The sequence below is a fragment of the Cyanistes caeruleus genome, chromosome Z (assembly GCF_971803275.1).
Source record: "Cyanistes caeruleus chromosome Z, bCyaCae1.hap1.1, whole genome shotgun sequence".
Classification (NCBI taxonomy): domain Eukaryota; kingdom Metazoa; phylum Chordata; class Aves; order Passeriformes; family Paridae; genus Cyanistes; species Cyanistes caeruleus.
This window is the reverse complement of record NC_141732.1, coordinates 60,924,787-60,950,809: the sequence shown is the minus strand read 5'-3', so window position 1 is coordinate 60,950,809 and position 26,023 is coordinate 60,924,787. Positions and strand designations below refer to the sequence as shown.

At 36.4% G+C, this 26,023-nt stretch overlaps 1 protein-coding gene across 7 annotated transcripts in view; it reads left to right on the top strand.

The window, feature by feature from the left end:
• The window catches only part of RNF180 (ring finger protein 180), a 79,561-nt gene extending 59,740 nt beyond the window's left edge, over positions 1 to 19,821 (top strand). For 2 of the 7 annotated variants that reach the window (XM_086867087.1, XM_023944651.2), the window contains exon 7: positions 13,096 to 16,226. In XM_086867087.1, the coding sequence (XP_086723213.1) occupies positions 13,096 to 13,298 (203 nt within the window). In that variant the 3' untranslated portion in view covers positions 13,299 to 16,226. Of the gene's footprint in view, positions 1 to 277; positions 379 to 890; positions 927 to 13,095; positions 16,227 to 16,395 lie in introns of those variants that run through there. The other 5 variants (XM_086867083.1, XM_086867084.1, XM_086867088.1 and 2 more) reach the window with 5 other exon arrangements.
• The last annotated feature ends 6,202 nt before the right edge of the window (positions 19,822 to 26,023 follow it).

Sequence of the window (26,023 nt, the reverse complement as noted above, 5' to 3'; positions counted from 1 at the left end):
TCCATTGTAGATGGATGCTGGCTGCCCACTATAGGGTAAGGTTGCAGAGATGGCTCAAGAAAAGTAGAGGTAGGTGGTCAGAACAGGAGAAGGGGATCATGAAACCTCTGAATTACAGCTGTTGGTGACTATTTGAAATTGTAATTATTACTAGGCTAATATGAGTCCCGTCCAACTGTTACTGTTGCTGATGTTTTTGTTTAAAATATGGCAATTGAATTGAAAGTTTAGTTAAAAATAGAGTATTTATTTCTGTCTTTTCAAATGCTTAATCTAGAAAATATTCCCCCAGTGCTGCATACGATGAAATCTGTGGAGATTCTTTCCTGATCTCGTCTCTTTCGATACTTAATGAAAAGATTGACTTCTGCATGAGTGAAGGATTGTACAATAGGGTGTGTTCCAAGCCTACTAAAACCAGGTGGAAATTATCACCACCTCAGTAGGTGACATCTGCCATGTCCTTTTATGTAATCACTTACTAGAGAAAATGGTGAACAATTTCCTTTAGAGAAAGCTCCTAATAATACCTGTTGGTACATTTCTTTGTATCTGTCTTTAAAATTGGGATACAATAATAAAATTTACTTTCTTGATTCAAGATTCTTGTTATTGTGATTTCAGTTTGATAGGCAAAAAAAGGCAGGATTTTAAAAACAGAAAAATTACATGTTTTAAGTTCATAGTTCCTTGTTTGAAAGAACAAAAAAAAGTGATACTGGTTTTCAAGTTCAAGTACTGTGATCTTTTGAGAAGAAAAGATAGGTATTACTGAAAATAGAAGGTGCAGCATTTAATTTTAGCTATAAAGAGTAATGCTGGCAGAAGTCTTCCAGAATAATCCTTATTTTGGACTATTTTTCTCAAGTTCTACTTTTCCATCCCATCAGGATCACCCAGAGCAGGTGACACAGGAACTCATCCAGGTGAGTTTTGAATGTCTCTGGAAAGGGAGACTCTACATCTCCCTGGGCAGCCTATTCTGGTGCTCTGCCAGCCTCAACACAAAGTTCTTCCTCATGTTGAGGTGGAAGTCCTTGTGTTTCAGTTTATGAGCATTGCTCCTTTCCCAGTCTCTGGACACCACTGAACAGTCTGGCATCATCCTCTTGGCACCCACCTTTGGGATATTTATGTGTGTTATTGAGTTTCTCTCTCAGTCTTCTCCTCTCCAGATTAAACAGGCCCAGCTCCCTCAGCCTCTCCTCATAAGATTCTTCAGTAGAGCTTGTGAAATCACAAAAAGTTAATTTGCACACATCTATTTCTCACAAAATGCATTTGCAATCTGCAGTCTTCACATAAAGTGAATTTTCTGCCTAAAAAAGACACACACCACTGCAAAGTGTTGTCTCAGAGTATCTGTTAGGCTTATAGTACACTAATACAGAAAAGACACAATCCAAGTCTGCTGGTTGAGTGTCTTAGGTCGGCTCCACTGATGGCACTGATGGCAACTTTCCAGAGTTACCCTTGGGTCCCATGGAGCACCCATGCTCTAGCTAGCCTTTAGGCCTCTCCTTCTGCACCTTGCCAAGTAGAAGTCAATCTGAAAGGAAAAGAAAATGGAAGGGGAAGTTTAAAATTAAAAGAGCATTGCCACAGAGATGTCTTAAGTTTCAGCTTCAGATCTGCCACTTCCTTCCCTGTTATTTTGTCAACAGTGTTAGTACAAAACATTGTGTATCAATAGCCTTGTTTATCTTTTAAGCTGTTTTGCAGAGGCTGTTCTTTCGGGACTCCTTCAGAGCCACATTCTAATTGAAAAGGGTGTTCTGTAACCTTTTTCCTGTCCTGAAGACTGCCTCCAGCACTAGCCTATGTAGGAGAGTAATTTACTGTGCAGAAACTATGGCTATTGATTTGTCTCTATTGGTTCATCAATGTACTGAAGGGAATAAAATTCTAACTAATTTGTATGTGTCATCAGGATTGCTTGTTTCCATTTAACCATGATATTTTAAGACTGGTGTACCAGGAATATTGATAGTTGCAATTATACAGCACCAAGGATTGTGGTAAAATGGCCATGGCAAAAAAAGCATACGGTAGTCTTTCCCCATTTGACATGTCCCTGAATGGATGTTAGATTGGCATCTTTAGTTCTCCAACTAAGTGTTCATACTGGTCAGTGAGACAAACTAAGAACATCTTGGCCCTCTTATGAAGCCTTGGTCCCACAGCTGTACCAGAGACACCCAAATGAACTTGTAGAGGAGTTAGAGGTATCACAGTTTTGACTCTGCAGCTTACAATTCCTAAAAGCTTTTAAGAGGTTCCTTTTCTAAAAATGTTTAATAAAATATAGCTCTGTTCAGGATAAGAGGGAAAGGCCTTTGAAGCATTAATAGCTAGTTAAAGGATACCAAACAGAATAGAAATATATTATTAATTTTTCTCACTGAAGAGATGGGTCCTGTATGACAGTTTCTATTATCGGGCATATTTTTTACCAGATACAAAGATGTAACATTTGCTTATGGTGCTGAAATATTTGGGATAATAAAGTATAAAAACAAGTGTAAGCAGTGGCAGGAGACTGTCTTGGTACCTAGTGTTCTTCAGCAATGTTTACATTGTTTTCCTTTCATCGCAAAATAAGGTAGTTGTTGGGAAGGGTACAGACAAGATAAAAGAGAAAGTCAGTTTTAAATTGTTTCCTGATGAGGAATATGTAAATAGACTAGAATGCTTCACACAAAGAAAGAGATTACTAAAAGAGGGGGGATGATTGCAGCAATTAAGATCATGAAAGGCATGACAGAAGTGTATCTGCTGCTGTTATTCACTGTCTCATTATTAAAGAACTAAGACTCTGCAAAAGAACTAAAAGATATTAAATAAAATTATTGCTACCCCAGAGCATGGGTTCAAATAATGACATATTCTTGTTCCTGTTAAACTCAAAGATACCACATTTGTCAGCAGAGATCCTGGAAATGCAAGTCCCTGGGACTGAGAGGGAAAATTATTGAATATGCTTGCCTTGTTCTTACATTTTTTCAGTCCCAACCAATTCCTCATAGCTTGACTGTCAGAGGAAGAATGATAGAGTAGGAGGAGCTTTAGACTACTTAGTATTCCTGTTTTAGAAGATATTCTGCAGTTTGATAAAATAGTGTCTTCCGTTACAATTTTATTTAAGCCATTATAAAAGGGTTTTATTTATTTATTAAGTAAGAGCATGTTAATATTTACTGTTTGCTCTCTAGAGACAATTGAAAACACTACATAATCTTAGTTTAACCATGTTAGGTAAACTTTAAATTACTAGTTTTTGAAGTGGTAGTCTTTCATTACAGAACTTGTTCAGAGCATAAAGTATTTCTTGGTTTTAATATTTTTGTTCTGTGTAAAATTCTTCTATGATTAGTTCAGGTTTGGATTGGTCTCTGTGAACAAGTCAAAGCAAAGATGCCTTTTTTCTTCACCAATGACAGGAATTAGCAAGTGTTTTTTATGTGTTTTAGTGGAAGTGGGGAATAATCCATGCCAACTATGTCAAGAAGAACAGGGAATAGGGAAAAAATTGTTATATTGTATTCTTAATTATCTGTTAGCTGTTAGCTATAGCTGTTAACGATTATGTTTAGTAAATTTTATGTTGTGCATTCTTGCCCAACACTGAACTCCAGTGTCTAGGAGAGCAGTTTGTAGCCACTAAAGAGTTTCAACTCTGCTGGTGTAAATACATCTTAACTCAAAAGTTGAGTTTGCCTGGTGTTCGGTCCATTGATTTGATACCTTGCAGAAGCCCTGTTTGCTATAAAACAATAATTTTTGATTGATAATAGATGGTAGATATATCAGTTGGCATCATCACTGTCAATGAGTTGATAGAAAAGAGAGCAGGGCAACCATGTACAGTGTTTTTCCTGCCTAACATGCCTGTGATTACTATTTCATATGTCTATACCAGTGACAGATAGCTCTGTGCCCATTCCAAATTTGGACATAAACACAAGTTCACTTTGATCCTGGAGCATTTATTGGACAGAAACCTGACAAGGATTTTGGAAGAATTGCACAGTATTGGTGATGGAGATAACTGAATGATGATCAGAATCCAATTTCACTGTGGGATACAAAAGCTTATATACCATTCTAGGAATGCTAGTAATTTTTTACTACAGTGATTGGGTTAAATATCATACAAACATAAAGACAAACTTGCACATTTTACAACATTTCTACTTGATTCAATCTTCTTGCAATCTTCAAAGCTCTGTTTGTTCCTGCCAAGGCATCTTGTCTATCAGATCTCTTATGCTAATGAAGTCCGAGGTACTTTCTGGCTTTACTATAGCACAGCATAATTTTAAAAAGTTAGGCACCGTTTTTTAGGCAATACAGAGTTGCAGAGACACTTTAAAGTGAAAATAAAAGCTGACATTTTAATTTGATGAAGGACAAAAGAGGAACCATGAAAGCACTCAAGGTGGTGTCTGAGAATAATAAGCAAGAAAAGGTGATCATATTTTAATTAGTTCAGAGCCAGACTAGGCACACCTTCTCAAAGAAGGCAGAGATGTGTAAACAGCAGAGTAAATTCAGGAGCTTTGGTGAATACACTCACTGAGTAGATAAAGTTGAATGTTTGAAATGTCATCAGAAAAAATCAGAGATAAAAACCATTACACATCTAATCAAGGATTAAAGGAGAGAATTTTTAACAGTTCATAAGCATTTTCTTTGTATTTCAAATAGCTTCTTGTTAACTTTTTAATAACCCTGCTTTGTGAAAATTTATTTTTAATTTTCTGTTGAACTTCTATGAAGGCTTTTTAGACAGCTCTTTCCATGAAATCTTGGCTAAGTTCCTAAAAACTGGTTAAGCACTGTCAGTATCAGAAAACTTTCAGTTCAGAAAAACTGTGCCAACTTTCTAAAGATAATTGTACTTCTTGTACTTTGGATCTTCGGTTATCTAGAGGAATATTTATTTTGTTTTCTCAGATGGGAAATAGGAATTTTGGGCACTGACATTAGCTGAAAGCTGAATATGCCCTTTTTTAAAGACAGTGGCGTGGCTCCAAGATAGGTCACTCACTGTTTTTTCTGGATAAATTAAGGGAGTCATGTTGCCAGATTTGCAAATAAACTAAATGTTTTGTGTAAATGTGTAGAACCTTGTCTTACAGAGGGGTATGGTGAGGCATGCCTATTATGTGTATTCCCTTTGACCTTTGCTGTCATACTGTCTCCAGCTTAAGAGAAGTAGGGTCAATTCATGAATTTATTTTTAAGAAAGCATTTCCATTACTATTATCTACTGTTATCACTAACATTGGCTTAAAACATTAAAGCCTTAAGCACTGAAAGGGTTGTAACAGCAGTTACAAAACTCAGCAGACTTTTTATTAAATCATCATTAATATTAAATATTATGTTTCAACAAAATACAGCAATCATGAGGGTCATAAAATAAGAATCCAGAGAGAATTAAGCAGCAGGCCAAGTAGCATTCACAGAAAAGACAAGAAACAATATGACTTTATTTTTTTTTAATGCTATTTTATACTTATTCAGTCATCTCTTATTTTATAATAAGTCTAGCTATAAATATCAATAGTTTTTGCCACTCCATATATTGTGCGGTGGCAGTCTGTACAAACAGAGCCTAAAGGGATGTAAGTACCTGGGGAGGGAAGAACAAAGCTATAGGGAACTAAGGGGAAAACTAAAGAATGAACTAGAGGGAGCCAATGCCATTACAGCAGTATGACACAAACAGGTGAAGGCTTTTGTGATAAGTTAGCAAGAGTTGCTGGCAGCTAAAATACCATATTTGGTCATCTGGGAAGATGACAAATACAGCATGATGTGCAGAAATGTTCAGTGATAAAATGCAGGAACAGCAGGAGAGGGATGAATGTTGATGATGAGTAAGAGATTAGGTGAAGAGAGAGTAGAAAAGAAACAGGAAGTAGAGTAAGAAAAAAACATGATTTAGAATATTCCAAATACTTTTTCAAATTATTTTTTCTTATACATTATTGATGTAAATACCACAGAAAGTTAAATACCTCAAGTTGCTGTTTGGATTCCCTGGTTTTCATTGTCTGCATTGTCATGGCAAAGAGAGAAGTTGTCCACAAGTTAAATTCACTGTTAAGATACAATTAAGATACAATTTATTTACAAGGAAATGTGAACAAAAGATTACAACTCCCTGTCTTAAAGGCATATGTATGAAAATTACCATAACTGTGATTCAGTGTCATCAATATACATGTACAAATCCTACCTTTACAATTAAAGGAAGACATTTTATGGTCTAGAATGTATGCAACCTATGCATTTAGACCTCTATGAAATGCACGAGACCATGCAGCTTCATTCCTTGATATCCATCCTCAGCTGTTACATAATATCCTGACTGTTTGATACTATTTGTGTTATGGTTTAGGGGAAGAAAGAAAAAGCAAACAAGTAATTCACCTAGTTACTTAAAAAAAAATTAAAACTCATTTGCTTGCTGACTATCTTCCAAAATTCCTTCAAGTCTTCCAAAGTCAACTTTTACACTATGACAGGTGGGTTAATTACTCCCATTCTAGTATGTATCCTAGCAGTTAAGCTAGACAAGTGGCTTCTATTTGTGAGTATTGATAATTATAGAATAATCACAGATGACTATATTTTCTGTGAAAATAATCATAGACTTCAGCTTGTTTTCTAACCTCATTATGCCCTCCCATAGTACTCTGGATTCCTGATTCCCTTAGTTTCAGGAAAATAGGCAGCCCAAGACAGAAATTTTGAGCTCTTCTACTTTTTCTTTGAAATTGTGAGAGGGACTGGACATCATAGTAGTTATTGAATAATTCTCATAAAACTGGTAAATATATTTCTTACTTAATAAATGAATGAGATTCTTAGTTATGTAAAATAGCCAATGTAAAATGTGTATGCATGCATTTAATGTGGCTTTATGTATTTTTACACTGATTTTTAATCTTCCTCATTTTCTTTTCCAACAATCTGTTTATTTGTCATGATATACAAGCTAACTTGTATAGTTCATATAGGGTTCATATTTTAATTGGTAAAAACTGAATTATTTAGCTATAAAATAGCAAGAGGCAACTGCCCTCAGACTTTTTATTTCTTTATTTGCTTAGTATTCTGAACATTATTGTTAACTGGTAAAGAGGTATTATATTTTTTCTTAGTATTCAAACTAATAGTAGGAATATGCAAAAAACTTCACTTATAAATAATTCTCACTGAAATCTGACAAACTCTATTTGAATGGAAAAAGATCTTATATTTATTTCCAATCAAGAGTAAAACTATTAAATCTCTTTATCAAATGAAAATAATTGTAATTGTAATGGAATGCAATTTACAGTATTTCACAGAGGAAAAACTTCAAATGACAAGTTGCCTCCACTTTGTCCTAAAGGTCTGAGACATATTAATTTAAGGGATTCACCATAAATGATCCAAAGAAATGCTAAATTCAAGTATGGGTTTTATATATTGATTTGTAGTTAATAACCTTAAATTCTGGGTTTATTTTGTATACATATCTCTGTTGAAAAACTCTGATATTAGCTACCATAAAAAATTTGTACTTACAGTTTTGAAAATAATATGGGAAGTTAGAGCAGTATGAAATAAATATTTTTAAGAGCTGTCATTGCTACAGGAACTTTTATTAATTGTTTTGGTTGGGTTTTTTTAATCCTTTCTATTTCATATATTTCTGGTTCATTTTGGCATATTCTCTTCCCAGATCCATCTAGGATTCATAAAGTTTTAAAAGAGGGGAGACTATTCTTAGATATAAGTGCCAATAGTTTTGCTCATACCAGACAGCAAGAGGCATTGTTTGCCAGGTGTTTGATTCTGTAGGATTGAGGATTTTACAAGCTTTCTGTTTTGACACATGAAATGTATGTCTGTGACATTCCCACATTTAGGGATTTCTGCATAGTTTTGTCTGTAGCATTGTTCTTCTTTTCATGTTCAATGTCTTACGAAAGTCACAAATCTATCTGTAACAGTGGTTCCCAACTCTGCCTTATAGAAAGGAGTGTCCCATATGGAATGGAGTCTTGTGTCCCATTTGAAAGCCTTCAGGACATGGCTTTTCCAGATTTTCACAGTAACTGGTTGCTTATCTAGACTTTTTTAGACAGGGTTCTTTGACACCTTTAAAAAGCAGTTACTGTGTGTTCCTCACTAAATTGCCTGCATGCAACTGATTTGTTCATGTGCAGAAGGCACCTGTATCATATGCACAGTGAGTTCAATAAATCACATTTTAAGCATGCACAAATTACTGCTTAAACACAATTCACCTCTCTGAGACTTTCATAGCACTCAACACTTAAACCAAAAGCCCAGCAAAAGTCTATAACTAGTAAGACAGACAACAGTAAATGTAAAAATTGTTTCAGGAAAGGAAAGTGCATTTTTACACCTTAAGTACATTTTGTATCCAGGTTTTCTAAAGCCCAACAGCTATGAGAAAATAGGACTTGGATTTTGGGGATGGAAAAGAAAAGGAGCGATGTTTAGGCCATCATGTAAGTTTAGTCATGTTTATAAGGTGCTGGCAGCCAGTGAGAGCCCACAGGTGAAATCAGAAGGGCAAGAGCAGACAAATATGCAAAGAGAGCAGAGAGAAAGTGAACAGAAGGTAAGAGCAGGATAGTGAGGGAGGTTGAAAATACTGTTTTGCTGTGGAAAAGGTCTTGGAAGGTGATAGTAGAAGTTTTAACATAGGAAATCTGAAGGTTCTGGTGTGCATCCTGGAGAAAGAAGAGTTTGTAATTTGGTATGTCTCTCTAGAACAGAAACTTCTGAGACAACAGGTGTGTGAAACTGAAATACTGAGGCGAGAGGTGAAGGTTCAGGCTTTTCATGCAGAGGACGTGGATCCCTGGATTTGAGAAGGATAGTGGTTGTATTGAATGGCCTTGGTTTGGGGAGGGAACTGGATATTTTGGGAACTTGAGTTTCAGTGGAGAGCTTTAGGCTGAGTTAGAGCTTGGGGCACAAGATGAGAAGTTAATGGGACATGCCTGCAGTCATTCACACAGGATAACTGCTATTCTCTAATAAACCTCTCTGGCAATATATTATCTTTCTTTGAAATACAAATCTCACAGCTCATCTTAACTAGAAAACCTTGCAATTTAGCTATTATGTTTTCATAACCAGAATATAATGCCTCTTGATGTGTGTATGTGAGAAAGCTGGCATTTATGCAAGAAGTTTGGGATGATACCTCATTTGTGAAAGCGTGAAAGCAACATAAAAACACCTGTATACTTGAAAAATTATAGAATACTTGGAAATTTTGTTCTTTTGCTCCATGCTGTCATCAACTCTGCATGTGTCAACAAATTGGTAGACTCAGTGGGGCTGCTATTCAGAACAAGAAGTTGGAGAAATGCAGGTGCTTCATCAGACAAAGACCCTCTTGCCAGGCACCTAAAAAGAAAAAAAGACCCAACTAGAAGATGGAAAATACAGTGTAAAAGAGCACGTAGCAAGCCAGATTGAGACCTTCTTGGAATGCCACGGTGGTCTGTGTAGGTCAGAACATTCATATGTGATTTGGGAAAGTGATACATATACAGCTGTTGAAATTTATAGTGATATTAAATTATTCACTTCATTGGAGATAGTAAATATGAACTTGAAGCTAACAGTTCTCTTGATCAGTGTCCTGGAGGAGGCAACAGAATACATTTTCATCAGTCTTGCAGAGAACAGGAAAGTTAAAGACAGATTGATAGACTCAGCACAGGGCTACAATTCAGATACCTAGACAAGCTGTAGAAATGTTCTGGAAGGACTCTGAAATTCAACAATGACAAATGCTAAGACCTGCACCTGGGAAGAAAGAGCCCCAGCAATGAGACAGGTTGGGCACTGAAAGCCTGGGGACAGATCTCTGGAAAGAGCCTAGGCATCCTGATGGAGAGCAAGCTGTACATGAGCTGGAAGTGTGCCCTGGCAGCAAAGAAGGGCAGCAGCATCCTGGGCTTTGTGAAGAGGAATATGATGTATGAAAAACTGTAGATGAAGCTTTTATCCCCTACTGCTCAACACACCGCATCTAAATCAGTTTTGCCTTCCTCTCCTGTACAGGGAAGATGGCAATAGACTGGAGCAGGTTAAGCAAAGCAACCCAGGTTTAGTCAGGATGCTCAGAGGCCTGGAGAACAGAGACCCAGAAGGAAAGGCTGAGGGAACTAACTTCTTCAGTCTGGGGAAGGGTAGGTTTTGGGGAGGATCTCCAGTCAACCTTGTCATACCTTTAAGGAGATCACCAAGAGGACAGACCAGCTGTTTGCAGTGGTGCGTGGCAAGAGAATGAACATTAAGAGATATGGAAAGTCTAGTTTGCAAGTAAGAAAAACATTTTCATTATGAGGACAGTCAGGTGATGGAGCAGGTGCCCATAGAGGCATTATGCACCTCTGTAATGCATAGTATTCACTGTGATGTGCTGTGAATTAGCTATTGCCATTTGAAAATAAGACATTTAGATAATACTGGGATTAATCTTCTGAAAACATTTCATGCACAGCTACAGTAAAAAGGTAAGCAGGAATTATTAAAATCATAACAAAATGGAAACTATTATGTCATTGCCTAGGTTTTTGGTGATCCCACAACTGAAATTTTACATATAATTTGAGATTACATCATCTCAGAGAAGGATAAAGCAGGGTGAAGCATGATGTGGAAAGGATAGTCTGAAGTAAAGAAGCGTTTTCCATACAAAGGAAATTCAAAAGTTCTTTTGTTTAGAAAGCATATTAGAGAAGACAGATGCAAGAGGTCTGTAAAATTATGAATGGCATAAAGATGTTTTAGGAAAGATTATTCATTGTCTCTCAGAGACATTCTTGCATTAGCAATTATGTCAGCCTAATAGAGCACAAAAATTGATGCTGTGAGGTCAGATATCTATATTTGCATGTGAGGCAACTCGCAACCCCAAGGGCTAGATGCCCATTAGTGGTTGAAGCATTTTACTGGAACACTTCTTAGCTCTTAGAGCTCATCTTCTGTTTCTAGTTTTACCTGAAAGGAAAACAATTTATTTCCTCCAATACTCCAAGGGACACAAAGTGCAGTAAATGAAGTCAATGTGAGATCTTCAAAATCATGCAGAGACACATGTAATGCTGGTTTAACACATTTTTCTGAAAACAGCTTCCAAAGATCTAGTGCACTGAGCTGCCAGGTGCTGCAACGGTACATATGGGAAGGTCTCAGTCTGTACTTGCATTTTTTCTCACAGTCTTTCAATAGCTCTATCTTATCTGCTGCAGAAAGAAGAGACTGTGCCAAAATGATGTACCTTGGTATATCTGATAACCTCAGAACACTTGTTCATATGTAATTTAATTTTACATGAGCACTTACAATGTAAATGGCTGTTGTAGCTTGCATATTATTCATTTGAGAACATTTCTAGAGTAAAATTTTCTATCTGATACCTTATATTTTCAAGTTTAAAAAAAAAAGTAGGTCCATTTATAAAATTAGGAGAATATTTTAATTTTTTGTAGTTTCATTCTGTATTTTGCTAGTACTTCAACAGAAGGTTGCAAAGTACAACAGATGTGCCTACTGATGCTGTAGTGAAAATCCTTTTTGGTTTGCATGCTTTGGTGCATATAAAAGTGATTTGCACACAACATTGTTTTTGTTATCTAGTAACAGGTTCCCACTAACAGTCTGCCAGACTCTGCTGGCACTGTGCATGCATATTCATGTGATTTGAATAGAAGTTCTTGTTCAGAGTATAGCAACGCAGACATGTGCAAGAAAATTAAATAAAATACATTTTTTCAAAAGTATATGTCTGTGAAGAAATTATTTGAGGACTGTATTATTTGAGGATTAAAATCATATATGATAGGGTTTTTTTCCAAGAAGTAGAAAATACATTAGAAGGCATTTGATGCTCCCTTAGGTCTTCTGTTTCATAATTTGAACCCCTACTCCACGTTGCTGTTCGGTTTTTGAGGAACTCTACAGCTCTCAGCTTTTATCTGCAGATGGCTAAGAAACATGGTTTATTTTCACTCTAGCTGGAAACAGAGACATATGAAGGCATTTTTCTTGTCAGAATTTATTAAAGAATACAGAAATCATAAAAATTGCTCATTACATGAACACAGAGCAAAAATCCAGGGTACAGCTGTCCTTTATCAGGCTGGGACAGATTGTCTGCCTTTGCACCACAGCTCCCAGACTCTTTTTTTGTGCCACACCATACTGTCTGACACAGCTGCACAGACTTGTCTCTAACCTCGTGTCTTGACATAGGGAAGAACTGTGCTTCTGCAGTACTTCTCTTGCTACATGGAGAAGTCTGGGGAACAATGAAGAGGACAGACATTTTGGCAGGACACTGCACTCAGGCCATCTTGGAGTCACAGGATTTTTACTTCCTTCTTTGCATCTGCCTATATGTTTTTGCAATGTTATCAGCATACAAACAGTGATTTAAAAATTGAACTTTAACCTGGTCTGCGTTATATTAAACATAATAAACATCATATTGAAGTAAGCACAATTTATTTAGAAGACAGTTTTGAAAAAGAATCTCAGATTCTAGAAATAGGAATTCAAATGTGTTTCAGTTGTTGAACTATGTATGTGCAAATACAGATGTATTTTGATTACTGAAGAATTCAGATGAGTAGACTTAAGGAACTCCGCTTAATTACTGAAGAGACTGATTATAGTATATGGAGCCTTTCACTTCTAGATCACTGAGTCAAACTCAGTGAAAGAAGGCACCAAATGAGAGATGGTCATAGATCTGGATAACATAAGCAGATAGCATTACTTTATAATGGTGGAGAATTCCAAATATAAACAAACAAACATATTATCTTCTAGACATGGGACACAGTGTTACTTTTTAAGTCTTAGAAAATCAATTCCACAGATAGCTTCTTGTCCGACAAAGTGATGAAACTTAGCAGTGAGGTGTGAGATTTCCTGCTTCTATTTGTCTTTTTGATAACTGGAGGAAGGAGTGTTAACTTTTTTTTTGCTAGTCAATCTGGTTCCTTTTAAAAAGATTTTTATTCCTAGTCTGTTTTTCAGCAGGTTTTCGGAGGCGCTCAAATACTGTAACAAGGAGGCATTTCCCACATGCTGCTCACAGGATGGACTATATGGACTTCGAGGATGATAGCCGTGGATGGCGTTTTGATATGGACATGGTGATCATTTACATTTATTCAGTCAACTGGATAATAGGATTTATTGTTTTCTGTTTCCTTTGTTATTTCTTTTTCCCTCTATAGACTGTAGAAATAACAGTTAAGGAAATGACAGTCATGTGAACCAAAAAATTGTGAATAGAAAAATACTGAAAAAGGTAAAATGTTTGATACTGCATTTTTATAATTCAGAATTGGAATAGACTGCATCAAGCATGCTGTGAAGCTGTTTGATACTTCTGCTATATGTGACAAAGTACTTGAGTTTTGTTACAAATGTAATGTGAAATCCACATCATACTTCATTCAGTGGGAGTTTTGCCTTCAGGGGATTTTGATGGAAAAAGAATTTACCCCTAATTTATAAAATGATTACTCTGTAGAAGTACTCCCAGTTTTTAGGGGAGGTCTGTGTACTATAAATGACTACTGTCATCTATAGAGTCAATTAGGGGTTTGACTGTGTTGACACACTTCCCTCTCATTGGTGCTTCAATTCCTAATACATAAAACCACTAAAGATTCTTCCCATTTTTACTCAGATCTTTTGGGAGCAGGAGCAGTGCTGTACCATGCATTATATAGACATCCATCAGAGCTGTTTCAGTGGCATGATCAAAATCCTGGGAAATTTTGACAATTGATAGATCTGTTAGAATTCCGCTGTGGATATTTTGAGCCTGTTAACCATAAAGAAAAATTATACTGCAATGTGTTGCCAGTTCATCTTCTCAGCTAATAGCAATTAGAAGGAATCAACTAACAACCACAAGTTCTGCACACCAAGAGTACCATTTTTGTGCAGATTCCCAGTGTAGTACTGTACCTTTTTTACCCATTCAAATGAGTGTTTTCGTGTCCAGCAAGACAGCTAATGGAGGGCAAGCAGCCTGCTGGCTATAACCCAAATAAATACTGGAGACAGAAGCATTCTGCTGTGTAAGAAATCAGTATAATTTGTAAATTGCTGTAATAGTTGAGGATACTTTTAAATGTGGGTTCTCCAGGACTTTATGTCTCACAGGAGAGTACATAGGAGGGCACAGTATTTATTTGCATCTTTCTTGTGAAACTATTCTAAAGCACTTTATAGTTAATTTATATATAGATTGATGAGTTAATGTACCAAACTGCAGCCAGTTCAACAATCATTTGATACTTGCTGCATTAAACAGTATTTTCAAGTGAAAGTGAAAGAGCATCTACTAAATTATAGTAAAAGATACTAGAAATGAATGTGGGAATCAGGTGCTGAAGAATGGCACAAGGTAGTTTAGGGCTTTACTTTTCAGGAAGGTACAAGGAAGTTTTTATTTCTAGTGGCATGACTTTTCAAAGTACACTGTACTTTCATCTAGAAAAGCATGTGAGTGTAGGTATATTGTCCCTTTAGTATCAGAATTTGTGTGGGAGATCTGTGGTTTTTCAGTAGGTGGTGTACTCCCTGGTACTGGTGTACTCTGTTCTAGCAGAGAACAAGGAAAAATGTGTTGTGGAAGGTGCCATCTGCCAAATGTGATGGAATGAAATCAGAGTTTTATTAAGCATGAGCTTGTATTCCTTTACTGGAGCAGCTCCAGCATGGGCAGCCTCTTACAAAGCCCCTTATAAAGGGATCAGGACCAGAAACTTTCATGTAATCTGAAAACCAGCAGTAAATCAACTATAATATTTAGTTTTCTTACAGGCTGTACAAAATGATCTTTTCAAGAACATATGAATAGAATTAAATCTTACAAGTATAACTATACTGATTAGACTAAATAATCTTTTTCATCTTTTTTAATATATGCAAATTTAAAGAGATGTAAGAACTGAAATTCACCATCACCACATAGTCATGATTTTGACAAAAATGCTTATTTGTAATAATAATAATCCACTTAGTTACTTCATCTCTGCCTAAGAGTGACTGGCTGTTATTAGTAGCATTAAGCATAATGTTTTAAAAGCTTTAAGGCTGTAATAAAACATTTGGTGGAAATCTTTTATAAGCTAGGGGGTGTAAGTCATAGGCTCCTGTTTGGCTACATGCAGATGTGTGGGTGTGTATGCTAAAATATTATCCGTAACTTTAAACAGTTCTTTCATATGTGCCAGGATTGGCATTCTAACTGCAATTTTTTTTTTGCCTCTCTAAACTTACAAAATTACTGCTCATATGTCAGAAAAGGGAGGCATCAACTCACCTGTTAAGTCAAAATAGCTTCTACCTTTTGATCTCAAAAAACCTGAAATAAAAAAGTCGTGAAAAATTACTCCGACATAGTCTAAAATTTCAGTAAAAGGTTATTTAAAATTTTTTAACCAGGATGTCTGATTAAGCAATATCCTTCAGTAAATATTCAAAAATATATTGAGACATAAGAAATGTAATATAGATGGTAACTGGTTATATAAAAAAAGTTACATCATTTTTAATAGCATGTTACCACAGTTTTATTTGAAAAAGGACCACAAAGAAGAGTAAAAATCCAATCTAATATTGGCCTCTTTTGTATATTTTTGACAAGAATTGATGACTGAGAGTGGCTACATTTTTCTGGTTAGTAGGTCTCACAATTTTGCTGGACATTTCTAATTGTTTACCTTTCTTCAAGGCCTAAACAATAAACTGTTTCTTGAGCAATATTGTTTTCCTTTATATGGGCGGTAATTAATTCCTGAGAAAGATGATTTTTAAATTATTAAAAATGTACATAATGAAGACTACTCCAACTCTGAGATATCCTCCATAGGAAAACACCTAAAAGGTATAGAGTGGAGATGGACATTTTTCGTCGTATACTGGATTTTTTTGAGATACATACTTTCGTAAAAATGCAGTAACAATTCAAAGGCTCAAATTTGGTTTTCCTTGAAGTCCACTGTAAAATGTTGTTAATATCTCTTGGAGAAAGAGCAGGTTCTTTATAGGGAATTTTCTGGTTAAATTGATCCTGATCGGCAAGCTTGTATTTCTTAACTACCATAGTATTAAAATGTCTACAATAAAATTTGGTTTGTTTTTAATATTTTGCAGTCATTTCACTAGATTTTACTTGGTGGAATTAATTTTTTTCATTCATTGTCTTTTTTGATACATCTTTTTCTTTTCTTCTTGGGGTGCAGCAAAAGTTTGCTGAATTTTTCACTACTGGGATTAACTCTTTTTATATTAGCAGCCTTTTATTTGTTTCAGTTCTTTACAGGTAGCTTTTGTCAGAAATCATCTGGGGACATGGTCTGGATTTTAACACATTCTGATAATGAAGAATTCTCAGTACTGGTGCTGTTAGTCAAAACCATTTAATTGTTGAAGACAGCAGAAATCCAGGACAAGACTTAGGTTTCACTTTTACAGGCAAAGGAACTTCATGCCTACACAGAAGTGTGTGAGTTTTTTTGTCCAGCAGTGGATATGTTTCTAGCCACCCTACCTGCCAATGGTTCAGTCATCTTGCTTCTCTCATAAGACAGTTCTAAAATAAAAAAATCCCAAACAATATTGCTGTTCAGGGAGCAGCTCTATGAAGCACAATGGAGACTTTCATGGCATGTGCCTGCCTACAGAAGCTCAGATCCAAGTCAAGCTTTTCCCAGTATCCTACGTACATGCCTCATGTTTTTATCACATGTCAACAACAGCCTCAGTTACTGAGATGGAAAATAGGGAAGAACCAGAGTTTAGGTGTGTTTTGTCATTTTTAGAGAAAATTATTGTTGATAGCATGAAAGTCTGGGAGTAAGATTAGCTATTGTAGCTGTCAGCTGACAACTGCCTTCATGGTGTGTGGTGTTGCTTTTGTGCATGTGTTTTCAGCATCTCTTGTTCTTTGCAATCTTGACAACATTATAGCTATGAGATGCACACTCTCTTCCAGGGAATTCCAGAATATTTCACAGATGAATAGAAAAGAAAGGTAGGACATCAAGAGCATCTGCTGGTGTTCAGCCCCATATCCAGGCAGAGGCTGTGAGGAAGGATGCTTTGAATTGCTCAGGATCTGGAGCAAGACACCAAGCTATCCTTAGAGATAATTTTATTTAGCAGAAAATTCCAAGGCAGTAATAGTATAAGGATTTAAATATCACAGTTTTCTGTCTCAAACACAATTACCACAGAAAGACATTGCCATGAGATAAGCACAGAATGCAGTGATGGGATGGCCTAACTCCAAGCCTGCAAGATTTAGCTAGCACATCCTGGGTAATCCAGACAAAAATTCATACTGTGACGAAGTGTTTAAAGAAGCTGCTGCTTATATGCTTATCACTGGTCAAACAGAGATCCTGATCAGCAGGTTATAGGACAGCTGGCATCTTCAGCCACCAGAGCTCCCCTCCCTCAAATATGCCACTGTGGGTATGTGAAACTTGGACTGTGAATTAAGACACCATGCAGAATACTTGAGACAAGATAAAGGTGGTACTATTGTCTGAGTGTTATCTCAGGCCTAGGGGGAGGTAAATAAAGCTGAGGAAGAGAAATGTATTAGTGATAATGGCTGAATTTATGGGCCATAAGGAAAGCCAACTCACCAACTCTGCTGAAGTCAGCTCAGGGTGGGTAGAAGGTAATTCTGGCAGGCAGAGATTGAACTCACAACCCAGAGGAAGGCTGAGCATAGGACTAAGTACCATTAGAAGTGAGGGAATCATTTAACCAATAGAATAAAAGAACTGTGTAGCCAGTGACCATTAATTCCTTGCTTACAAAAATGTGTAAATAGTGAAAAGCTTTGAATGACTTCAGAACCCCTACAACCAAAAACCCCTGGGTAAAGAAGGACAAAAGGACACTGTTGGATCCATGGATGATGACTGTCTTCTGCTCTGTCTCTCTCTCTTTCTTCTCACTTGCTCTCTCCCTCTCTTTTTCACTGACATTTTATTTTTAAATAAAATCCATACAATTGACTTTGGCATATGGTCTCATTTGCACCTTAGTTCAGGCCAAGGCTTCTCTCAGTAATAGGATCCTTAACAGACTGTGAGGTGGATTTAAAACTGGCTGAAAAGCCAAGCTCACAGTGCTGTGAATCGTGGCACAAAGTCTGCCTGAAGGCACGTAGTTAGTGGTATATCCCAGAGAAAAAACCTGAGTCCTATCCTGTTCATCATCTTCATTAATGACCTAGATGTTGGGGCAGAGTATACCCTCAGTAAGCTGCAGAGGACAAAATAGAAAGAAGTGATAATACTCCAGAGGGTTATACCAGTGGATAATACAGCAGATGCTGCTGTCCTGTGGACCTTTGGCTGGAGAAATGGACTGACAGGAACATCATGCTGTTCAACAAGAGTAGTCTTGCACCTGGGAAAAGCCCCTCCATGCCTCAATACATGCAAGAGGTCACCCAGCTGGAAAGCAGCTCTACTGAAGAGAACCTGGCGGTCCTGGTGAACTGCAAATTGAATATGAGCCAGAAGTGCTTCCTTGTGTCAAGAAGGCCAATGGTGTCCTCAGCTGCATTAGGCAGAGTGTGGCCAGCAAGTCACAGAAGATGATCCTGCTTCAGCACTGATGAGGCTGTCTCTGGGGTGCTGTGTCCAGTTCTGGGCTGCCCTGTACAAAAGAGATAGAGAGTTATTGCTGAGATGTCAGCAAAGGACCACTAAGATGATTAAAGGAATGAAGTCTCTCTCATATGACTAATTCTGTGAAATCATCTCACAAGAATTGACTGGTTGAGGACTAGAATAAATGAATTCCTCAATAACAGGTAAATAAAACAAAAATGTCAGAGGAGAACATCATGTTTTCCCTTCATAACAAAAGGCAGTACAATGCTGGAAAAACTTAGCCCACGTTTTTGTCCATTTCTTTTCTTTTCTGTACATATCTGTATAGAATAATTAATTATAATTTTCTTTTCTTTCACTGTTGTCTTGAGTCAATACAACAAGTCTCTCTTTGGTAACAAGTTCAATCTTTAAGAGGTTATTTTTCTTCCTACTTATTGAAATCTGTGGTTATTGCAGTTGTCTGCAGTACTCAGAAGAGTACTAAGGAAAAAATCACAGAAGGTTTAGTAATATTATTTCAGTATTAGTCATCTTGCTGTCAGAAATCAATATTCCAACTTTATATGTAAACTTATTATTTAAATGTTAAAGTGTAAAATCTAATTTTTGCAGGTAAGGGTTTGAATTCAAAAAATTTTGGCTGCCTCAATTTGTCATTCCCAACATGAGACCTTCCTTCCACAGTGACCTGATGCAGAACTGAAGATCACATTTCTCCAAAATGGGTTGTTTAGGATTTATTACGTTGGGATCCAAAGCCTTAAATATATGTATTTATGATGGACTTCAGCAGTGATATAGATCCCAGCAGAATCATCAGAGTCATCACTGTAAAATCTTGTTTCTCATATACAACTGTATTTGTGTCTTACAAACTTTTTCTATTACTGTAAAACATATTATGATGTTATTTCTGGAGTTTTCAGAATTTCTTATGAAAACAAGTTCAAATTTTATATTTATTTACATTTGATTATTCTATGACTGAAACTAAACTAAACCTCCAGAGTCTTAAATATATTAGGATTTCTTTGTTGCTGTGATATAATCCTGGAAAATAAATACTGTCACTATTAGCTTAATAAAATTACTTAATTAAAAATAACTTAATTATTATTTCATTTTCTACCAAACATCTTCTTTGGTTGAAATATTTCACAGATGTCTGATAAGGCACTAATGTAGATCTATCTGTAAGGTCTTTCAAATTACTTTGCACCATTACACTCTGGAAGCTTAACCATAAATTCTAATAATGTATAATTGAGGACATTTAACTTTTCACTGCATCATATTTTTACAGGTTTTTTATTGTTAAAAAAAAGTTCCTAAAAGAAGACCGAGTGTATGTATAATCCCATATCTTCGTTTCACTAAAATTATTTTATTTAAGACAAATCCTACATGATAAACTTCATCTCTGATGAGCACTGCAGAAAATGTACTGAATGAGCTGACTAATTTGATCAGCAGAACACTTCTGGACGAATTATCAGACTGACACTGGATAGAAAAAAAAGCTCGGGGCTTGTTTCTGAAGGAAAGAATCTCATCAGGGCCGAGTTGTGTAGGAGACCGAATGGATTTCTTTGTCCTTTGAGTGCCGTGCAGGGCGCACTCTAGTCTCCTCTGGCACTTTGGGGTCCTCAATTGAGCAGGTGTCCTCAGGAGTTATACAGACCATCTGATGGCACAACTCAGTTTTCCTTTTCTGCTTCATTAGAAGATTCCCCAATATTTCCACGTTTCTTAAAGTTCATCTATGACTGCTGGAATCCATCCAAAGAAAGCAAGATGATGTGCTGTTATTTTTCATTGCTTTTTGCAATAGAAGAGCAGCTCGGGCTGCACTTCTGTTTCAATCAGTTGGTTTTGCTAAGGCATGACATACTCCTCTCCCAAAATTCTGAACTTATACCCAGGTGGGAATCTGTAGCCTGACTTATTCTACAGCGTTTAATGAAAGTTGTGGCATATATAAATGGAAGGAAAATATATATGCATGACAAAGAGGAACAAAACACCTTGTTGTACTAGATACAAATGAAACCTCGAGATCAATTCAAAGTAACTTCTGTGTCCCTGTAAAAAAGATGCCAGAAGCCAGCCAGGTTGATTCATGTGAGAAAGTAACTGTGAAGGTGTAAAATAGCAGATAAGCAAAGGACAGCAAAGCAACTGCTTTTGGGAGGTACTAGATAGCAGTACTGGGTACTGGATGAATGCCTTTCAGCCTGGCTTACTAAAAGCAAAAGGAGTGTTAACAGCACAAGATTATTTTACTGACCACTGCCTAGGAAACAACTGACTGTTCCCTCAGTTCTGTTTGAGGCTGGTAGGAACAGAAGAGTGGCTTATGAACCTGTTCGCTCATTGTCTCTGTGAAGATGAAATCACTCAAGGTCTTGGCTCAGCCTGCCTACACCTGATCTTTATAAGGGCACTTTACACATTGGTCCTTGGTCAGGAAAGTATGCTGCTTCATTCAGGATTGTTCATGATATATGGAAATGTTACTGAAAAGGCCCTGGGATTGTTTGGAATTTAAAATATATCTGTTAGCACTTCCTGTAATATTGTAGCAGCAGTCACTGTCCTGTGTGCACTTACCTAACTAAACTAAACCTAAATTTATTAGTTTAAAAAATATTCTGGACCTCAATGCTACAAATACCTCTCTAGTACTCAACAGCAATGCTGCCTTCCCTCGGCCACATTTTCTATTGTCAACTCTACCTTACAAAATATGGAAAAACTCCTTCAGCTTCATGGCCTTGACATCTCAATACTAATTTGCAAATGAAATAAATATGCTCCCAAGATTGCTAGATTAATGTTACATGAGTGATACAAACCATTATGCTACTGTATTAATGATAGCTTATTTAAATATGCACTTTAGTTTTAAGATAAGGAAAACTGCAGTAATTATATTCTGACTTTTAAGTAGATACCATTTTAACTTGTTAATAATCTATTTCATTTTCTGTCAAATATTTTCATCATTCAGTTGAAGAATTTCTACATTTCTACTAAATCATTAAAATGTAATCAGGAAATCAATTAAAAATAATCCAAATGTAATCTTTTGTCCTCAAACAAGACAATGAAACAGAGAATGTAAATGCCACCAATAAAAGGATCATGGTAAGTCATTTGATACTGACGAAAACATTAAAAATTAATTATTTCAAATCCTTTTTACTCCATCATAAAAAAAAGAGTATTAAAATGCTCATGTTTCTGAGCTGGAGAATGAAATTCAGACTGTGGAGACAGGAATTCTCATGTAGTTTTACTGCATTACCTGTATAAATTGAAGGATATTAGATATTGACAGAAAAATTTAGCTGACCTTCCTGGTAAATTAAAGTGAAAACGTAGTACTTTTAAAAATCCTATGTAATACCAATCTACCTTAAGTAACCCCTGGTTTGGGGGTAGTAAATCTCCATATAATCAGGCTGCTATCCAAGAAATATTGTTAAGACTTACAATCCAAGTGTGAAAATAACTGAAATTCACAAAAACCTGTCCTTAATCCATGCAGCATAAATCCTTAGGGAGATGGATGATTCCAGAATTCATTACCAGTCAGAGCATGGCATCTAATGGTGCCTGAAAGACAACACATTCCAATTAGAAACATATGAAGTAAGAATGTGTTTGCCTTGCAGATGGCTCTAGATGGCTAATGTATGCATTTCAGCTGTCAGAAGTTAAACTAGTTCTAAAATAATTTGAATTAAACTTCAGGGGAGGAAGAATATGCTAATTTTCTTTTACATCTTATCAAGCAGAGAATGTGTGCAAGAAGTTAATGTCACAGTCAAATTATAACCCTCTCTGGTTCCATCTTATAGAATTGGACTCCACTTTTTTTATCTTTTTTTAAACTTGGGAATTAAAAGGACATACAAGTTAATAAATTGCTCTATGGTCACAGATTTTTCCAGTGCATATACTGCAATTTTACTTGAACAGCAATTGCAAGACCTACAAAATAATCTGATAGTTTTATTTTATACTCACCTAGGAATCAAGCCTCACAAACCAATTTTTATTTGTCATGTAGATTATGATTTAAACTATAAAAATGACATTATGGTATTAAACTGTCAAGCAGTACTATTTTATCTCTAATTCTACTTAAGACAGGAATATAAAATAATATAATGAAAACAATTGCATAGATCAAGATATCCTTCTCTTTCCCAATTATTCCTGAAGTGGTTTATTTTCAGAGGAATTTTCAGGTCAAATTCTCATTATTTTTAATCTCTAAAAACAATTTGTTCAGAACTTCCATTTTTTGTGCAGAATCTAGTAGTATGTTCTATGTGCAAATCACTTGGGGTTTCTCAAGTTAAAGGCACTCTTACAAACACTGGAGAATATACAAATGCAGTTTGTAATATTCAAATTACAGTGTAAATATAACAGGTTAACACATTTTTTAACAAGAGTAACTAAATTATCATATTACCATAATTTAAATCAAAGGACAACCAAATTATATATGCATGACTTGTTTAGATATAACTAAATTCTTTATTTACTTAAAAAAAACCCATAAGACGCCCCTACCACTGGTTTAGCATTTACTGGCATACAGGAAGTTTCACAGTAAAAGCCTTTCAGGAATGTCTGTGACCTACTGGCTGGAAGGACATTCCTGGAATATACCTACTAGCTTCCACATACTGCTTAGCTAAGTACCCTCATCAGGAAAAAGAGAAAATGTCTAAACCCTTAAATAGAGCAGAGAGCAAATTGTTTCAGGCAGCAAAATATAAATCACAATGTTATTTAGTAAACAGTGTTTCTGGCTTTTGTGCCAATGGAAAAGAAAGCTGAGCTTGTTTACATCTCAGCTTTTTAACAAATACAAGTAAAGCAATCCCAGAGTTATTGCACAAACCCCAGTCAAGGAATATTTCCATTGGAAGCATCATCAGTGATCAGCAATGAGATCCTAACAATCATACTTTTTTTTATTCAAAAGGATATTATTCGAGACAGTGGACTGTCTCTTTGATAAACACTATCAATCAGCATTATGTCAGGAAAACATTACAAGTGTTACATAGGATGAATACAAAAATTATATTTTTAATTTTATTGAAATTATCTGGATTTTAAACATTAATTATGGGTAGGTTTCATTATCAGCTGATATTATCAGGTGACATTAATTAAAATGTGATGAAGAGTGTTAATTTTTTTTTTTTAATTTTTTTAATCTTCCAAATGCAACAACAACTGTAATTTTCTTCCTGAAAGGCAAAGCAGCGGGTTGAACAACTGAACAGTAACCAAGTTACAGTAAAAGTACAAAATCAAGGACTTGAAAAAGAAAATATCAAGTCTTACAAAAAAGTCTTCCAAAGAGATAAGGATGAAGTCCTGATTCAGCAATGGACTCTGTCCATCAACCCCTTCTTTTTAACCTACCGTTACAGACAAATCTAAGTCTCTCTTTAGGCCATTTTATGTACTGCTGCAACAGCTATACTGCACCTTGGTCTGTTTTTCCCACATTTGGTGCAGGAATCCTCATGTGGACTAGAGCCAGCATAGCTGGCTGTGTGCTGTACCACTTGGCATTAGGAAATTATACAGATGGCAGGCAGCATGGTCAGGTGACAATGCAAACTGCCCATGGTCTGCCAGAATAGGCTGAGTGACCGTTTTAAAAAGTGAATATTGAGTGTCTGCTCTTATCCAAATATTTTTTGTTTACTCCCACGAATGAATAGTAACATAAAATTAATTAGGTCTGTATTTTCTAAAGATCTTTGACACCTAACTGTCTATAGAATAGCAGTATCTGTGATGAACCATAATGCATGTGTTAGTCACAGAAAACAATAATATTTTTCTGCAGTTTAGTGGCCAGAGTGCTTCAGGAAAAGGGTTTAAGCCTTCTATGATCAAAACTTTCTTTGTCCACAGAAAATGCTCTAAGCAGTAGATAAACTTATAGGTATGTCAGGGAGAAACACCACTTTCTTTCAGTGTCCAATGGAAGAAAGATTCTGTATTAGTTTGACTTAATAACCTTAAGGGGTGTTTTCAGCCTCAATAATACTATCTGATTTTAAATACTTTATTAAGTACTTTACTAGCACAGAAGATGGAGTTTCTAAGTTTCAGTTTCACTGAAATTTATTCTGTAAGTTAAATGTTTTAGTCAGGAGTATATGAGAGAAGGGGAAGAAAGGCAAATGCTGCTCTTGGTTATGCTTTCACATTCTAGGGGCTATTTCCCCAGGTTATCAGATGACTATTGTGAATTCTGTTCTCTGGACTCTCATTTCTTCCAGATGAAGTGAATTGTAGGTAAACCGTAGTTTGTATTCCAGTACCCTTGAAAAACTAGAAGACCTGAGTTGATACCTTAAGCTTTTTTAATCATGATCCTTTATTAACTCAGCTCCTAGACAACAACTTTTGTTTGTGCTTCTTAGAAAAACTTTTTCACTGCTCCAAAAGCAGCAACAGCTTGATGATACTACTTTCAGTACATTCTGTGAGATCCTTTAAAAATTAAATAAATTTAGCTAAAACCACTGTCTATTTAAAACCTCTTAATATTTAATTAATGCAATAGTATATGTGAATGTGCTTACTAGGTCTTTTTATAGTTGCATGTTGGCAGAAGGTATAATTACAGTACTAAGAATATCAACACCAGAGTATATCAAATTAAAACCCTGCAGATACTTCTCTTTTAAATTGTCATAAGCAAAAATATTGGTGAGATGAGTGGATTGAGAGCAGCCCTGCCCAGAGGGGCTTGGGGGTGCTGGTGGGTGAGAGGCTGGACATGACCCAGCCATGGGCACTCCCAGCCCAGAGAGGCAAACGTGTCCTGGGCTGCATCCAGAGCAGCGTGGGCAGCAGGGCCAGGGAGGGGATTCTGCCCCTCTGCTCTCCTCTGCTCTGCTGAGACCCCATCTGCAGGGCTGCCTCAGCTCTGGGGTCCCAGCACAGGAAGGACATGGACCTGCTGGAGGGAGTCCAGAGGAGGCCACCAAGGTGATCAGAGGGATGCAATGCCTCTTATATCAGGAATGGCTGAGAGAGTTGGGCTGTTCAGCCTGGAGAAGAGAAAGCTCCAGCAATGTCTTACCTTGACCTTTCAGTAGGACGATCTAAAAAGATGGTGACAAACTGTTAAGCAGGGTCTGTTGTGACAGGACAAGGGGTCATTAATGGTTTTAAATGGGGAAAAAAGTACTTCACAGGTGGTGAGACAGAGAACACATTCCTCAGAGAAATTGGAGATGCCCCATCCA